Source organism: Morone saxatilis, unplaced genomic scaffold (genome assembly GCF_004916995.1).
Source record: "Morone saxatilis isolate NCDOM2014 unplaced genomic scaffold, NCSU_SB_2.0 Contig9, whole genome shotgun sequence".
Lineage (NCBI taxonomy): Eukaryota > Metazoa > Chordata > Actinopteri > Moronidae > Morone > Morone saxatilis.
In genome coordinates, this window is record NW_023340268.1 from 20,779,824 (window position 1) to 20,797,192 (window position 17,369).

General features: G+C 45.1%; 1 protein-coding gene across 1 annotated transcript in view; it reads right to left on the minus strand.

Annotated features, from left to right (window-relative positions):
- Nucleotides 1-305: 305 nt before the first annotated feature.
- Nucleotides 306-17,369, minus strand: part of foxo6b (forkhead box O6 b) — a 44,744-nt gene continuing 27,680 nt past the window's right edge. The window contains exon 2 of the mRNA XM_035681882.1: nt 306-4,502. Within this exon, the coding sequence (XP_035537775.1) occupies nt 2,775-4,502 (1,728 nt within the window). The 3' untranslated portion in view covers nt 306-2,774. The remainder of the gene's footprint in view (nt 4,503-17,369) is intronic.

Consider the following 17,369-nt stretch of genomic DNA (forward strand, 5'->3'; position numbering starts at 1 on the left):
TGGGGTCCCTCTTTTGTTGCACGTCCTGAGGTTTCCCCCTCAGTTTTCCCCTCTTAAAGGCCTGAAAAACAGAAAACGCTATACAGATTGTAAAGCCATATCAGGCAACCTTGTAATTTGTGATAACCGGCTATATCAGTAAAACTGACTTGACTTGATGTGGGTCACATTAAAATTAAGCTTTTTTTTCAAGTTTGTTAAGCGTTCATACAGTATGCAGGAGATACAAGGTTTTCAAATGACAGCAGTGCACATGTGATTGTGTATGCAAATAACAGAGACACAAAAAACATCTATGTCTTGATCTGTTTTTATTTTACACCAGATGAGCAGATACATCATTTTAGAAAAGAAATTGATATTTGCAAAAAAATTATAATACAATTTTCTCAATATAGATTATGTACAGAATGAAATGTAGTCAAACTGAAATAGCATTCTGCCTCTTTGTCATCAAGAAGACAAAGCAGTGAGGGGTCTGAGCGGTCCTCCACAGACCCATCTCCATAACCAATAAATATAAACTGTATATATTATGTATGCTGCACTCATCCAGGCATGGACAATACCAGGGCAAGTTAGTTCTCAACAATATTCCCTTAATCAGTTCTTGTACATCACTGTGCTACACACACGCACACACACTCGCACACCCACGAGAAGCTTGACACACAAGTGCACACAGACCAGAGAACAAATTACAGTTGGGTTACAACAATGGGCCATCCTAACTCATGAAAAGGAAAGAAGAAAGAAAAAGAAATGTGTATGGAAATACCCGTCATTGTCCTTGATCAGGAGGGAGAAGTGGCTTTCTGGTCAAAGCTCGTCGGAGCTGGCTGAGTAGCACTTGACATTTGGCCTGATTCAAACAGCCAATTCTACAGAAAGCTACCGAGCTGGAAAATCTCTCCCAGTCTCACAGATCCTGCCTACTCATTTAGCTGCCTCCCCCCCATTCAGTCTCTGTATCTATCTACCTTTCTTCTCTCTCTTGTTCCTATTCTCTCGGTCTTGAGTAGGACAGGTGCCAGGACAGAGGTTGGCGAATGCCCCCTTTGCCGGTTTACCCTCTGGGAATGAAGAAAGAAAAATGTACAGAAAAGCTCCTACCCAAGCTGTATTGAAACAGGACAGACAACTGCACAATCACAGAACAAGCACAAGAAAAGACAACAGCAAAGTAAAGCTATGGCTGGGACGGGGCGGGGAATGCTTGTAAAGGGGATGCTTGAAGGACTTGAAGGACACTATAAGCAGACCGCTTGCCAACCGCTTTACCTTGTTGCTGGGCATCACCTCTCAAAAATCGCCCTCCTTGTTCTTGGCGGGAGGAAGAATTATGACTTTGTGCCGATGAGCGAATACACACACTTGCATAAATCATCCATCTTGTTTGGCGGTTAATTACTCTTGTTTACCCTCCGAGTAACCTCGGGATGGGGCGGCGCGATAGGAGGGAGCCTGGGAAGAAGAGATAGCACCAAATAGTAATCTGCTGACGCTGTTCATCAGTGTGCAATTCACAGGAGTAAAAGCACATAGTGGGCTTGAACCTGGGTGTTAGTGAATTAGACAAGGTTGCCTGGGGTCTGAGGACGGCAGCTCCATCAACATCCTGGCCTGACCACAGCTGCTCACTAAGCTGTTCTAGGGTCAGCCGGTGAAGGAGCCATGCTGAGGCAGCCCAGCTCAGGCCAATCAGAGAGCTCCTCAGGATGTACAGCAGGCTCTGATCGTTGCTTATTTCATTACGGGGAAAGCTACATAAATCCACAAAATGGAGAGGAAGAGGCACAGAGGGAATATTTGCATTTCTCCTCTCCTATCATCCCTCCTCAATCCCTCCCCTATTTAGTGCAGAGTGACTTTAATCATCACTTTCGCCAAAACACATTAAGCCGGTGTGTCCGGAGTTGAGAAGGGAGAGGGGGGTTGAAAAAACACAGAGTGGCGCATTAGATTTGCAATAGTGATGCATCACTCTGGCATTACTTTGGAGATTAAAGAAGGGACGTTGCATTTCAATGGAGTGGTGCTGATGGTTGCCTGATGGATGACTATCCTTCTGCTCTGAACCGAACAGAAAACACCCCTGTCCACCAGGCAGAGTAGTCATACTGACCCTGGAGTTGCCTTCCATTCTATCCCTCCATCCCTTTAGTTCTATTCCCTCTTCTTCTAAAAACCTCCTTTTCTCTTCATTCTTAAACCTCAAAGCCTCTCCTGCCTTTTAACCCCCAATCTGAGAGCACCTCCACATTGAAAGATATTTATGCAGCTGTTTGATCATGTTCTCAAGTCAAAAACAACACCTCCTTCCTGGGAGGAGATAATACTGTAAAGTGGATTGCATACATTAAACTTAAGCCAACACACAACATGACTTTGCCTGGTCTTTGTGTTACTGCATCTGTATGGAAAGGATGGATGTAAAGTGCTTGAGAGCTTAGAACAGGCAGGAAGAGATTGGGAGGATACCATAAAAACACAAAACAAAACAAAAAAACTGAAGGGCATAAACAAGGGGGGCTTTAGGACTGGGCTCATTGGGGGCAGGTTCAATATGGAGACAGAAGGCTTTATAAACAGGGGGGGGCAGGATGTGTGGGTGTAGGGAGTCCCCAGGAAACAAAATGACAATACGTATTTTGTTCTACAGTCTCAGAGAAACAGAATCACAGTCAGTCAGTCCAAGGGTACAGTTCACCAGCAGCCTGGCCCAGTGGGTGAGCTTTCCGGTCATGTGTCTATCTAAACCCTTGGGTCTGGGTTCACCCTGGGACCCAGCTCTGGTTGCTGTGTGCTGGTGGAGGGCAGGCAAACGCCCCCAAGCTCATGCCCATCCCCATGCCCACGCCTTGAGACAGAGAGCCATCAAAGTTGAAGTCCATACTCTCTGTGTCCATAAAGTCACTGAGCAGGATGGAGTCTACATCACAGTCCAGGCTATTAGGGACGTTCTCCATCTCCAGGTTGGCAGCCATTCTAATGTGGGAATTGTGCTGTTGCCCCTGGTAACCAGCGTTCCCCGGCTGGTGGTTGTTGTGGTAGTAGCCATGCCACGAGTCAGTCATACCCTGATGGTGAGCTCCAGGGTAAGGCTGGTGACGGGGATGAGGCGCTGACGCCAGGCGACAGGGGTCCTGGGGAACGTCCATGACGCCAGCAGGGTTGGGCGGGAGGGAAGGTGATGTTGGGAGGTGCGGACGGGGCCCATAGTGATTAGAGGTCTTGAGGCTGTAGGGCTGCAGGATGTCAGTGCTAACCCGTGGGGAGAGGGCCTGGGGATGAGGCCCACTGTGCATAGGGTTATGAGGGTTGTGGGGGTTGCGGCTGTGCATGTGACTCTGGCTGGAACGAGGGTTGTGATCATGGCTAGCATTTACTTTGTTACTGTGACCATGCTCGTGACTCGGAGCGTAGTCGTGGGTTGGATGGGGCTTGTGGCTGTGGCTGTAGTCGAGGCTGGCTTGGTGTTTGTGACCCTGATTGTGGTTCTGATGGTGGGTTGTGTTCTGGTCATGAACTGAGCCATGGCCATTGTGTAGGCTGGGATTGTGAGCATGCTCTTGGCTGTGATTGTGGTTATGATTGTGGCTGCGATTCTGATTGTGGCTGTGCGGGCTGTGAACGCCATTGGTTCCCTGTGTCATTAGTGTGTGTGTGTCCCGTCCCTGGCCCAGCACTGTGTCTTTGTTGCAGTAGGGAGGACCTCCAGTAAGCAGACTCTGCAGGGCGTTGTTCTCTGAGTAGCCCCTCATTGGGCGCTGGAAGCTGACTGGCTTATTCTCCTGGATGGTCTCCATGGGAGTGTGGTGCCGGAGCATGCCCATGGAAGGCTGTGCATACATGGGTCCACAGTAGGAGCCCTCCGTCTTGGGCCCAGGCACATAGGGATAACCATTGCATTTGATTTGCGGTGGCTGGGGGTAGCCGCTCTCATCTAGACTGATAGCCCCAGTGAGGTCGGTCAGCTGGGGCAGCTCCACGGTGGGGCAGTGGCCCCCAGTGCCTAGGGCCGGGGAGCGGGTGCTGGTGGGGCTGGGGTACAGGCGAGGGGAGGCTGAACAGGACAGTCCACCCTCTTCCGGTTCATCAGCCTCTGCCTCAGCCAGGATCGGGGACAGGCAGCCACTCAGTGTGGAGGCAGAGGAGGAGGTGCGGGAATGGAGGTCTGTCCAGGTGTCAAACTCCTCACCCCCCATGCCCACACCTCCTTTCCCTGCTGGACTGCCATGCTCTGGGGAGCCTTGCATTGTGGGTCCAGCCCCCTGACCTTGCCCCCGTCCGAGGCCTACGGCCCCTGCTCTCTTACGGCTAATGCGACCCTTGGTCTTCAGGTAACGGGTGCCGTTGTCTATAGAGGCCGCACGTCGCCTGGGTCCCTTTCCCATCTTCCCTCCTTCTGGGTTCAGCATCCACCAGGAACTCTTGCCCGTGCCTTCATTTTGCACCCGGATGAAGCGACTGTGCAGAGACAGATTGTGTCTGATTGAATTCTGGAATGAGATAGAAAGATGGGAAGGAGATGGTGGGAGAGAGGGATGAAGAGGCAGAAAATGGAGAGAGAAGAAAAGAGATAAACATTAACACCCAAGGGAACATTTAGGGTTAAATAATCATTTCTTGAGAACACAAAGTCATTTCAAATTATGGCCAAACTATCAAGGCTGCACAGGGAGCAAAAAAAAGATGGATAAAGAAAGCGAGGGAGATGGAGGGGAGAGCAAACAGGGCAGGGAGAGTGAAGGACCAATCGATACCTCCCCTGACCAGCCTCTCCTCTCCACACGCGCTCACTGAGTCATAATATGGACATGGGTGCAGCCTCCACATCAAACCATCACCAAGGTTACAGAAATGAATCACGCGAGGCAACCCAATCACAGACAGCCCATATCGATTGCAGGGCCTCCAAATATGAGAGCCTGAGATCCAGCCAGAGACAGGGAGGGAGGAAAGGAGAGGGAGGGAGGGAGAGGCGTGATTTGGCAGGAGAAGATCTGGAAGAGCACCAGAATGAAAAAAGAAACACTCATACAACAGGCCTGGAATAAGATAGAGGGGAAGTAAACGAGGGGAGGGAGGAGGAGAGGGACATGCTCATTTAACCTCTTTTAAAATCATGGCACAATTAACCAGGCCGTAGGCAATGACGGCAGATATCGTTATGATGAAGTCTTCCTGCGAGTAGCTTTGAAAGAGAACGGATGCGGCGATTGTGGGTGGGTGTGGAGTGTNNGGGGGGGGGGTGTATAGGATAAGCCTCTCCAGACCCCTGTTTAAGTGCCTGAGTGACGGCTGTATAGTTAATCCATGGCTCCACAGCAGCATTTGAAGCCGGTGCCAACCTGGAGTGAGTTGATGAGATCTAAGCCTGCCTAAAGGAGAGCTTAGCAGGGATACACATCATCTCAGCTGGCCAAGTTAGTCTAAGTACAGCATGTTCATCCAAATCTTTCCTGCTTGTGTCATTATTCACACTCTCTCCAGCTTTCCTCCCTTTGCTTTCCCGCCTTCTCTTTCTTTCCATCTCTTTTGCCTTTTCTGATCTTTTGGGAGGAAAAACCCCCTAAACCCCAACCCTCTACCCCATACACTTTTCTTTTTCCTCTCTGGAGATATCTATCTATTTCTGCCTTGTTTATTACCTGCACATAGCTCACAATCTCTGTCTCCTGATATCTCGAGCCATTCTCTATCTTCATTCACTCCCCGCCTCCTGTCCAATTTTCCTGCTCTCAGCCCCATTCATCTCCCTCTCTGTGTCCCAGCGTCTCTTGATCACGACATTGCTCATTCTCTCCCTCTCTCCACATCCATCCTCTCATCACCTTACACAACTTCCATCCTCCCGCCTCTCCCTGCTTTCATTCATCCATTCACACTCTAAGGGGAGCAAATATCGGAAACAAACAGCAGGAGATGCAAATCTGCACTCAATGGGGGGCCAGCTTACATTTCACCCTTCAGCGCAATCCATACAGTCAGCATATGCACCCTCTAATACTCTGGCGGCACACAGAGCCGCATGGCTGCGAACTGGACAGCCAGCTAAAAGAGGTGATGGCTCTTTGTTGTTGCAGGGTATTATGAAAAGCACAGCATCTAGAACAGCAGGTAATATGTTTCTCGCAAAATGTTTACAGGGGGAATTCAGCTTTAAGTGGGTATTCAATCAGTCTTGTATCCTACCTACTACTATTCTCATTCATGTAGAAAAGCCCCCTCCACGCACACCCATCCCCTCAGCATGACTCCTAACAGGTAATTTCGCCCCATCCTCCACTCAAATCACGCTGCTTTGACTAGACTCTCTTCACAGACATGGAAATTGGATAGGAGAGATGTATTTATGTTTTTTTCTCTGCTGTTCAGAGGGGTCCTCTCCTAAACACCAGGTCGGTAAAATTGCACAAGCTCAACGTTTGGCGACGAAATGGGCCGACTGCACTTCTCAGCCACGGCGCGCTATGGAGCACAGACTTTATCAAAGCCAAATTGAACGATGACGCCGTGTGAAAGAGGCCGCCAGTGGAGGCGACCCGCATCAGGTGATCTGAGAGCGGCACCCTGACAGGTTCCTCCGCAACATGACGGCTCCGGCTGGGCGTAGCCATGGCAACAGAGTAAACCAAAAGAGGGAGAAATGAAGCGAGGGGAGGTGATGGTGGGGGGGTGGGGGTTGTTGAGGGGGGAGAGAGGAGGGGAGGTGGCTGATGCTGTTTGATGCTGCAGGCAACTCCAAACAGCCTTTTATCTGAGTCTGTCAGATTCCTGCTTCCAATCCACCAGGGAGGCTCAATCACCAGTAGTCCCAACGTCTCACTACCTGTACCAAGCTGTGATTAGCAGTTTTTCTGTGTGTGTGTCTGTGTGTGTGTGTGTGTGTGAGAGAGAGAGAGAGGGGGGAGTGAGAGCTTGCATACTACCAGAGCAACAATTATACCACAACAGTAGACTGCTGTTCCTTCACCTGCTGACATATTGTGCAGTACTAGGCTATAATGTGGCAGCTCTCTGCATTGCTTTCTGTATCTATTAAGATTAAACTGACCTCCTTTTAAGGCTGAGACTGACATTTCTGTTTTGAAATTGCTAATAGTGAAAATTTGGGGCTGATACTCAACACTGTCAGCACCTAATGTTACAGTTTCTATGCCCACATGTGATGATTTCTGATTGTCAGCCCCATTAACGGAAAACAGAAGAGCAAGAATCCAATTAATCATTAACCAATTAGAAAAAAACACATGAAGATAAGGACTATGGGCCTCTAGAGTTCTTTAAACTTGCTGTAGTTTCCTAACGAAACATATATGCAACCTGAACATTAATTAATTTAGATTATGAACTTTCAATACACAACTAGTGTGCATTTCATCAAGAAAATTATTATTATTATTATTATTAACTGCGTGGACAAAACATTTAATTTCTTTTTTCTACTTTGTGTTCTAATAGTCTTTCTACGTATAAATAACCAATAGGGTTTTATGTTTGCTTGCTATTCTTGCTATTTTGTTTATTTGCTAATTGAGTCTAATACAACAATCCTTGATGACATATTTTTATGTTCAAGTGAGAAAGCGCGGCCATGGTGGTGTTTGGATGGATTAACCAATAATCAGACTTTGACATATAGAGACAACCGTTTTTTTCCCCTAAACCTAAAACCAGGTACTTTTGGTGCCTAAAGCTAATCAAACTGCGATTGTTTCACAATGTTAACCCCGAAGGTCACATGTTTAATGTCACATGACGTAGTTGTGACTTACATAACAGCTTCAGTATACCTGTTGCTGGTCATATATGTTGTTTTGGGAGTCACCAGCAATCAACCTATTCTGTCGTTTAGGTATGAGGACATTTGATAATTTGTTACGACAGTCAATGTCGTTTTCTTTTAACCACGACCATTGTCTTTCCCAACCCTAACCAAGTGATTATTGTTTTAACCATGACAACCAAGGACCGTAACAAAGTAATAATTTTAACCCAAACCACGATCTTTCCCTAACTCTAACCAAGTACTTTTTGTGCCTCAACCCAACCAAACCTTAAACATAGTGTTGTCAGATCAGAAAAAGCTTTTATTTTTGCAACTATGATTTGTAACAGTTTTGGATGATGTCGTCCTGGCAACAAAGACCTGGATCAGAAAAGGCTTGTTTTTGAATTGCACTGGAAGGTAATTCAAACAACTCATTTTCTTTTGTAATTTGGAGGATTCTTTTGGTAAGAAGATGCTGTGGCGACTGTGGCTAGAGATGTAGGCAGTGAGAACAAAATTGAAACAAAACATAGACAACCAAAACATGTGTGTTACAAATTCACATTTCATTAAGAAACAGCCCATAACAAGTCAGTCCCAGTGGTTAATGGTCAGTGGACAGTCCCGATGGAAACAACTTTTCTCATGAGAAAGACAAAATAAACCAAATAAAGGAATGTTGTTGTCCTCTGAAGTGTCCCACTTTAATTATCAGAATACCAGCCATTTAGAATCCAGCATGAGTACAGCAGGGGCGTTGCCAGAGGGGAGGCTTGGGCTCACTGGCCACCCTTGAAATCTAATTGGCCACCCAAGTGACACCACCGTTGTCTATACCTTTTCCACTTCGCACTGTTTAGCAGAGGTTGTAGTGAGCTCTGTTGTAAGGCTAGGGCTAAGTAATGCTCAAGATTTAGGATACATTTTGGCGATGGAAAAACTGGCATGGCCATTTTCAAAAGGACCTCAAGATATCCGAATGAAAATGGGTTCTATGGGTACCCACAAGTCTCCCCTTTGCAGACATGCCCACTTAATGCTAAACCCATGCAGTTTTGAGGCAAAAACCATGCAGCCTTTTGCATGTGGTAAAAAGATGTTACTATCGTCTAGTTTATTTTAATATTTCTAGATACTGGGGTCCGTAAACAATATTGCATAAGTCAGTGCCCCACTTGTACCACCCCAATTAAAAAAGTCTGGACACACCCCTTGAGTCCAGTACATCAATGTGACTCTGGCACAGGATTGGTCCATCACATGCAAAGGGATGGCGGAGAGTCTCCAGGTTATCATTGCAATCAAAGGCTATATAGCAGGAGACGTCACTGATTAGCACACTGTCAGCCTCAGAGGGGGAGCTCATCAGTGAAATCCTCCAGCGTAGTTGGAATGAAACCTGCAGACTGTCAGCCCTCCATGGCACATAGCTGCCCATCCCTGCCTCGGTGTATATATTAACTTGTCAGAAAGAGTGATTCTGAAGTGCAGAAGCCTTTTCCCTCTGCTCTCAGCCTTTGCCTTTCTACTAATGCAGGAGGAGATGGACTGTTGCAGAGAGAACGGTGACTGAATCTGTCCTCACATCCACCCTCCTCTACAGGGACCACGCCGCACTGTATCCAGCTCCGCTACTGTATTTTATGCATAAATAGTGACTGAGTTTGACCCTGACACACTTCTGCTTTCACTGAGTCAGGGGATAGTCAGTCCAGTGGTTAGCTAATGGCCCATGGACACACAGATCTGTCTAAACACAGAATTCTTACACTTTTCCCCTTTTTCAAAATGCCAGACTGGTTTTGGAAACTACATCATACTGTATCACTCTATATGCTGTGAACATAAATATATCAATATAATACAATTTGGATACTTAGCATCAAAGTTCATTCTTGACCTCGGAAACAGGGGCAGAGCTAGAGAAATACTCATGGGTGGCAAGATGGTTGCATGAAGCACGGGAGCAGCTGCCCCCCTCCCCCCCCGCTCTGAATTACTTATATTTGTAACTGCGTAGGTTATAGATAACCCTTGGCCTCACCCTAATATGCCTATTTGAAAATGGTAATAATGTGAAGATCATGTGATATTGAAAGCTTAAAAAAAGCAAGCAAGTGGATCTTTTGTTGGGATTGAAGTTTGCATTTCAAAATGTCCCCCATACTTCTAATGTTTTGTCTTTGGATGTGTACTTTAAAGGGGCACTCCAGCAATTTAATTGAATATGGAACTTGCATAAAGTTGGGGGACTCATAAGAGACAGATTTTTACAAAATGGTCAAAATGGAAGCAGCAGAGGCTGGGATATCCTGATTTTTAGTCTGTAGTCAAGCTCCAGAAACACTCTGTTTCCCATAATTCTTACTTAATAGTATGTTTTATTAGACCGTGATGACATTATGAGTTATATTTCAAACTTGTGGAGTGTACCTTTAACATACTCCTCTTGGCATTCCAAACTGAACATACAGGGTATGGACACAATAACAGGAACAACTGTACAGTATAATTCATCCCAGTACAGTAGACCTTCAAGAATCCTACATCCTTTGTTTCAGATTGTTCCATCTGTGTCAGGCTGAGAGAGGCTGATTTCCCTTTATGGTTGGCGATTACATTACACTGTGAGTTGCTGTTGTTTTGTCAACCCCCTGTACCTGCACTTTATTGAGACCCTCTCTAAAACAGCCTTTTAAATGGTCAGAAACTGTGTGTTCTCTCCAGCACGATGCCGTGTGCCCACATCCTCCATTTCAGAATGGCAATAACAGAGCAATGGCTAATTTTCTTGATTATTATTATTTTCAACCCCCTTGTCCCTTTTTTTATTCTGGGTTAGGTAGCTAACGCTAATTACATCTATTGCAAATTATCCAGTTTGTGTTGCATAGCAACGAGAATGATGTAACCCCTTGCACCCTGTTCCTCTTGTTGTCTCTCTGTTACTAGCAATTCTCTCAACGGAGCTTTGTGTCTGAGCAGAGAAAAGCCTCCTATATTAATTTTACACAACAACTAATATCAAAATATATCCATGTAGTGGACCTTGTCGTGCCATGAGAGGGAAAATCATTTCCAGTCATTTCCACACCTCTTTTGCAGGCTGTTAAAGATGTGGAAATCAAGTCATATGCAGTGATTTTTAGACGTTCCATGCAGCTTAGTACACATGTTACATGTAAACAAATACCATCATATATATTTCACAACTTAACACATGTTCACCTCGATGTGCACGCGCACACAGACTTACGCACAAATGCCCCCACGCCCCCACCCCAAACTGGCAATCATACTTAATCCCTCTCCAGCCTGAGTAATCCCCGACAATCCAAGGCTAATCCTGGTTAATTCTGGGCACTCCTCAGCTGGGTTTCACCCTGAAACCACAGAGACAGGGTGGGGATTGGTCGGATCATGGCGACTGAGGCTGGGTGCGGCGTTGATGGACGTAATTGGTCGGGCAGTTATTGGGAACCAAGAAAAACAAGCACAGGTTTTCACGGGTCTACAAAATACATCCGGATTGACCCCCGCTACGTCACACCACAGCCTTACTGTTGTCACCACTCCTGCTAGAAAACATGTTTTTCACCAGGGTGTTAGCATGTAAGCACTAATACGAGACCCTGTTACTTTGTCTGCTTGCTGTGACAACTAGAGCTCTGGGACAGAATAACCTTTTTTATATTATTTACAGGACTGGAAAATAAATTGCTAAAATAAAAACACAAGCAGCATATAGACTATGAGCCATTCCTCCAGTGTAAGGAGCTTCTGAGAAGTCATTAGCTTCTATTCAATCAGCTCTACCTACCGAAGCTCCTAGCTCAATTCTTCTTAGTGGCTATTGATCCTGATTCCAAAATGAAGCACTTAAGACGCCTTGATCAAGCTGCTCCTTAATCTAGCGTTAAGGAGATTGAGACCTTTTCACCCTGTGTCTCAGACAGACTTATTACTTTGGCACAGGGGTACAGTGGCAGTCAGAGCACACTTCACTATCACAGACTCTGTTTGGGTTTTATAGTCTGTTTAAGCCCCTTTGGTGCAGAGCAGGCGGTAGAAACACTTTTACTCTCTGCCATTTTGAAAAAGCTGTCAATATACACAAAGCCAAGAGTGTTAATGAAGCAATATGTCACTGACAGGGGATGGATGGGGATGCTTTGTTAAAAACAAGAAGGCCTCTGGTGTTTGCGGGCTTGACTGTGTGCCTGTTCGATTGAGTTTGCACATGGAAACTGCAGGATATGTGCGTTTGAACCGCCGGTATACTCATGAGAGCGTGAAAGCAGAAGCAAAAAGGAAACTGATTTACCTTCTGCTGCAGCTCTGTCAGCAGTGAGACGGGGAACAGGTTGCAGAGGAGTTCTGCTCCCGGACATTTTTATAGGCTGCTTTTACCTCTCTATCCTCGCAGGAGAGAGTCTCTTGGAGGGGATTCTTTAGAGGATTCAGTAGAACATCATGTAGTGGATTTTATAGTGCTCTCTGCTTCACATTTTAAGGAGCCCACCTCTAATTTATGACGCATTCCACGGCGCATTCAAGAGGAGGGTTGTGTTTTAAATTCCATGCAGTGCTCCATTAGATGTGGTCCGGCACAATCCAGCCGAGTGTTGTGGGGATTGTTGTACGCTGCCTTGTTGAGAAGTAGTGGGACTAGGCAAAGCCGTTTTCTCCCCTTGCTCAACCATTATTTATTAATCCATTTCACACAGCCAGGAGTCATTATGCACGGTCCTGTCAATGGGTATCTCTCTATGCCGTGCATTTATTTGATAATAAGCAGGAGTGGGGGAGAAGATAAAAGCGCTGACTGCGTTCATTGTGGAGCGTTTTCTGCAGGCGGGGAGACTTAAATGAGAGCAGCCAGGCTCTGTGTGGGAATGGGTCTCGTCTGCTAAGCCTGTCTGGAGGCAATCGATGGAAATTAGTCAACGCTAAAGATTCACTTCCTGTGACTGATGTCACGGGCAGCGCTTGTCTCTTTGAAGGGAAATAAAGAAGTGGGAGGCTGAGGGATTAATGGGGTTGGAGAAGGTGTGAGCATGCAGAGTTTGAGTGGGGGCTAAGCTGGGAAAAAAGATGCTATTCTTTTGGTGGATTGCGGGAAAATAATAGGTCAGAGCATCCAGAGGAATGCAGTGTAGCTAGGAACATTCAAGAAACACAATAACTTAGTTGTGCATAAGGCCAGCAACGGCACAGTTTCAATAAAGATGTGCAGTCACACTTCTGTATCAACAGTGCTGCTGCTGTCCAACACAGTGTGGAAAGCTTACAGCTGTAATAGCAACTAAGATACTTTCTTTTAACTCATTAATGACCAATGACTCTAGTTATTATGCTAAGAAATGCCTCAGATTTTGTTGTTAAAGGTGGAAACACCTAATGAAGTTATGTGGCTACATATGAAAGAATTATTTTTTTTATGACTCCAATGGTACCAAGCATTCGATAAAAGTCCTTGTAGTATTTGAGATACATCCATTATTATATCATACTATATTTAGTGGTTGGTCACTCATTTTATCCCATAGGAATACATTATAAAAAGTATTTTAGATCTGCTCAATGACAATACTGGACCAAGAAATCCCAACATATAATATTTTTTCTTAATCAATCTATATTGTAACAGTCTAATGTTATTCCTAACATATTGTTCTAGAGCAACCCCTTGTGAATAACGACTACAAAGAGGATGTTAAGAAAAACGTATACTTTGACTAATTTGAAAAATTTCAATGGATTTGTGCTTAGATCAGCTTGTACTTTAAAGGGGAACTTGGCAACTTTTTCAGCTTAATAAACCCGTTTAGAAATCATTTGGATGGTGGTTAAAAAGCCTGTTCCGGTGAAAATGGTGACCCCCCCCCCCCCCTCTGGCGAACCCCATGCGACCCCAGGCGAAAACCAACCTTGCAACTTTGGGCTACGTCCCGGTAAATTGGGAAATAGGAAGTACCGAGAAGCGAGAACGAGCGAGAACGAGCGAGAACGAGCGAGAAAGATGAATGGCTTTACGGCAATTCCACATAAACGCACACGCCGCCCTCCAATAACGGTTAGTGTGATAATTGATTACCCACCTCGGTAGATATTGCTCCACACGGAAAAGTTGCCCAGCGAAAAAAAGGCACATCAGCAGCGAAGATAAGGGGGAGGAGGGTGCCGCAAGTGAGTTGTTTTTACGACGTGTTGTAAATACACGTCCAGAGCTTAGGGGAGGCTCGTTGAGAAAACATGCGATGACAAAAATGAAAACCAGCGAAGAAATGCTAGAGTTGCCAAGTTTCCCTTTAAGTGCTGTAAAGGAAATTATACAATTCCATTGTGGACATTAATGGTCTAATCATGTTTTCTATTTACTGTAGCACTAGAAAATAGTTATTTAGACCTGCACCACACAGTCACTTATTTAACAGCATCATAAAGAACCACTTTCTAAAGACTCTGTGTTCCGCCATACTGAATGTTTTCTATGGTGTAAAGAACATTTTAGGAAAAAAATGCTCTATTCAGCAAGTTAAAACAAAGTACCTTTTGAAGCAAAAATTACATTTGTGAGGTTCTTTGCTATCAGCAGGTTCCTTGAGTCATGAAAGACTTAAAGAACTTGTCCAATGACAAGAACCTTCCCTTTTTCTGTTTGGAGGATGAATAATAGTGTTTACAGTCGTAGCAGCAGTTTTACTTGTACACTCGCAGTAGCTGTGACAATACGATCAGAGTTAGTGTCTCTAGCAGTTGTACTGAGGCCGCCTCCTGAAAGGTGCACCAGTTAGCTTCTCCTCAAAGTGCAGCTGAGGGACTAGAGCCAGCCCTCAGGCGACAGAAGGCCTTTCACTCCCCCTTACTCCCTGCGGAGCTCCACAAGCTCTTGGGGGAAGACAGAGAAACAAGGCAGACAGAGAGGGAAAAGACGGGTGGAGAGAGGCAGGGAGTGAGGCATCGTCTGGGGCTAACCTGAGAAAGGTAGACGGGAAGAGAGCCTGAGGGGCCAGAGGCGGACAGCAAGCCCAATCCCCAGCGGAGAGGCCTCTAATTGGAGCTGCCGGCCTGCCGAGGCAGCCTCTCTCTCTTTGGATGGACATAAGGAGCCGAGTAAAAAGACAGAGAGCCCGGGGGCGGGAGGAGAGGGCAGATAAAAATAGAGCCGGCAGATTAACGAGCATCTGAAAGCGGGGCAGGGGATCGGAAAATCCTCCCTGCGTGCCAGAGATGCCCGGTCCTCAGGCCACAGCCAGCTCTGTAAAGAGTGATGGACCCAGAGTGGCCACGAGCGGTGCTTCCTTCCTGTTGGCCTTCCTTACATCACGAACACCGGGGGGGGAGGAACACCACAGTGTCCCGCTTGAGGACTTTGCTTAAATTTTAATGTAGTATTGTAGTAGTCAACTTCCCTTTTTAAGTATCTTAAAAAACATATTCTTATTTGTGTCAGATGTCACAACTATGTAGCTAGTAGTCGTACAGTGAACTCTCTCACAATAAAAAGGGATATTTTCTCTCTTGTCATTTTCATTTTTATCTTTCAGCCCTTCTTTGCTAAAACCTACACGCTAGCTGCCAAATGAACCCGAGGATTAAGCAACAGTTATCTCTATTCTATCCCAATGCAATGTAAAAATGTTATATTACATGATGCTATCAGCTGTGTTAAGAGTTCTGTGAACAATATTTCTGCTTCTTCCAGCTTTTAGAAACTGAAAATGTTTATCCTCTTTGTTTACTGAAGTTATTTTATTTTTAACTAATCAGGCAAAAATATAGCAAATGAGCAAGACTAGCTTGTTGCCTGGCGAGCTCTTTGGAGCCAATGGCAAATTTCCACGTATTGTTTATCATATTAATGACTTTTTGGCTAATCTTAACCAAGCTGGGACCATTTGATATTATAGCTAACTATATTCTCTAAATATACAGTGCAGATTTGATGCAGCTAGTTTCTAATGGAACGCCAAATAAACCTTAAAAACAGTGCAAATACATTAATACATAAAGCCCTTCAATTACAGTAGCAATAGTACATGTAGTTTGTCACCTCCACCTTTGACTCACACTCCTAAAAGGAGTCCACCTCCACGGCTGTGATTTCTATCCCTCCACTGGGAGCTTTCACACGCCAGGTGGAGCATCGTGACACCTATGGGAGCCAAAGGAGAAGCTGAGAAACAGGCCTGATCACACCTGCCATCAGGTCTCAGGAGAGCACCACCCACCTCAACACTCAGCTGTCACATCCATTCACACACTGAGGCTGTACGACGTACACCTCCAACAAATGCACTGATCCACAGGCAAAAGCTGATACACTGGCAGAAGGACGGGCTGAGACAGTCTGAACGTCACATTAATAAAAGAAACAAAGGCTAGATTGACTTGCAGATGGGAACATGCTCACAAACACCAGACACCGCCACAAAACTTGCTATAAGAATAACAACTATCTCTTATGTTCAAATAATGAGTCCAACCTTTGGCATTTCATTCATAACTCAGAGAGTTTTCAAACAGAACACTGTAGCCTTGAATGAATAACAGAGTCCTGAAAAGGAGGTGATCTTTTCATCTTTTCTTAAAGTGTCTCTACCTCAATTATAGGTTAGCTTGATTTAATCCAAGGTAGTACTGAAAAGCCACAATCATGACCATGAGTATTCAACACTTTGTATTGAATATTCATTAGAGTTTGAAAAAAGAGAGGTATTGTTGAATATTCAGAGCTTGAGTACCTTTGCTCCCAAACTGCTGCTTGATTAAAGTATCAAACTACCAACTTGTATTCTTTCCTTCAGCATGGAACATCACTAGACTGTTCATCAGACTGAATTGCCCTTTTGATTCACTTCATTCATTCAGTCCGACATTGTGTTCACATTAGCTGGTATTTTATTATGTTTAACACTAACCTATAATGACTGCTGACATAATTGTCTACTGAGTCTACTGGGGTAGTTTAGCGAGGAGTGATTTTTATGATTAAAGATACATGCCATATCAAGTCGTATGGGTTGTTCTGTCCATACTGGCTGTGATACACTGATTGACTGATGATCCTATAGAAAATTAGGGTCAATGGCTCTTGTTCAGTTCAAAAATGCATTTTAAAGAATAAGCTGAAACTAATAGCAGACTGCAATAAAATTGAGAGGGTATTTCCCAAAGTTACGACCTCCAGTATGAAATTGCTTTCTTCAGACAGTGTTTCCTTGCTAAATGACTGAGGAGAGATACTGATGGAAGCACAGCTATTGTAACTCTATGGTATTGTCTCAATATAAGTTTTCCGTGTAAGTGTGTTGTTATTGTCCAAAGTACTTTATGTTTTTCCAGACTGAGTACCTTGCTGAGCCACAGCAAGGAAAGTTTCTATAGCTAAGTTAGTGTCACCTAAAATAACTAGTAAAAGCTGCTTCACCAATCTATTTTTTTTTTTTTGGCCTTTTAATTGATAGTGACAGCTGAAGATAGACAGGAAAGGGGGGTAGAGAGAGGGAATGACACGCAGCAAAGGGCCACAGGTCGGATTCAAACCCTGGGCCACTGCAGCAACTCGGTACTATGGTCGTAAGCTCTA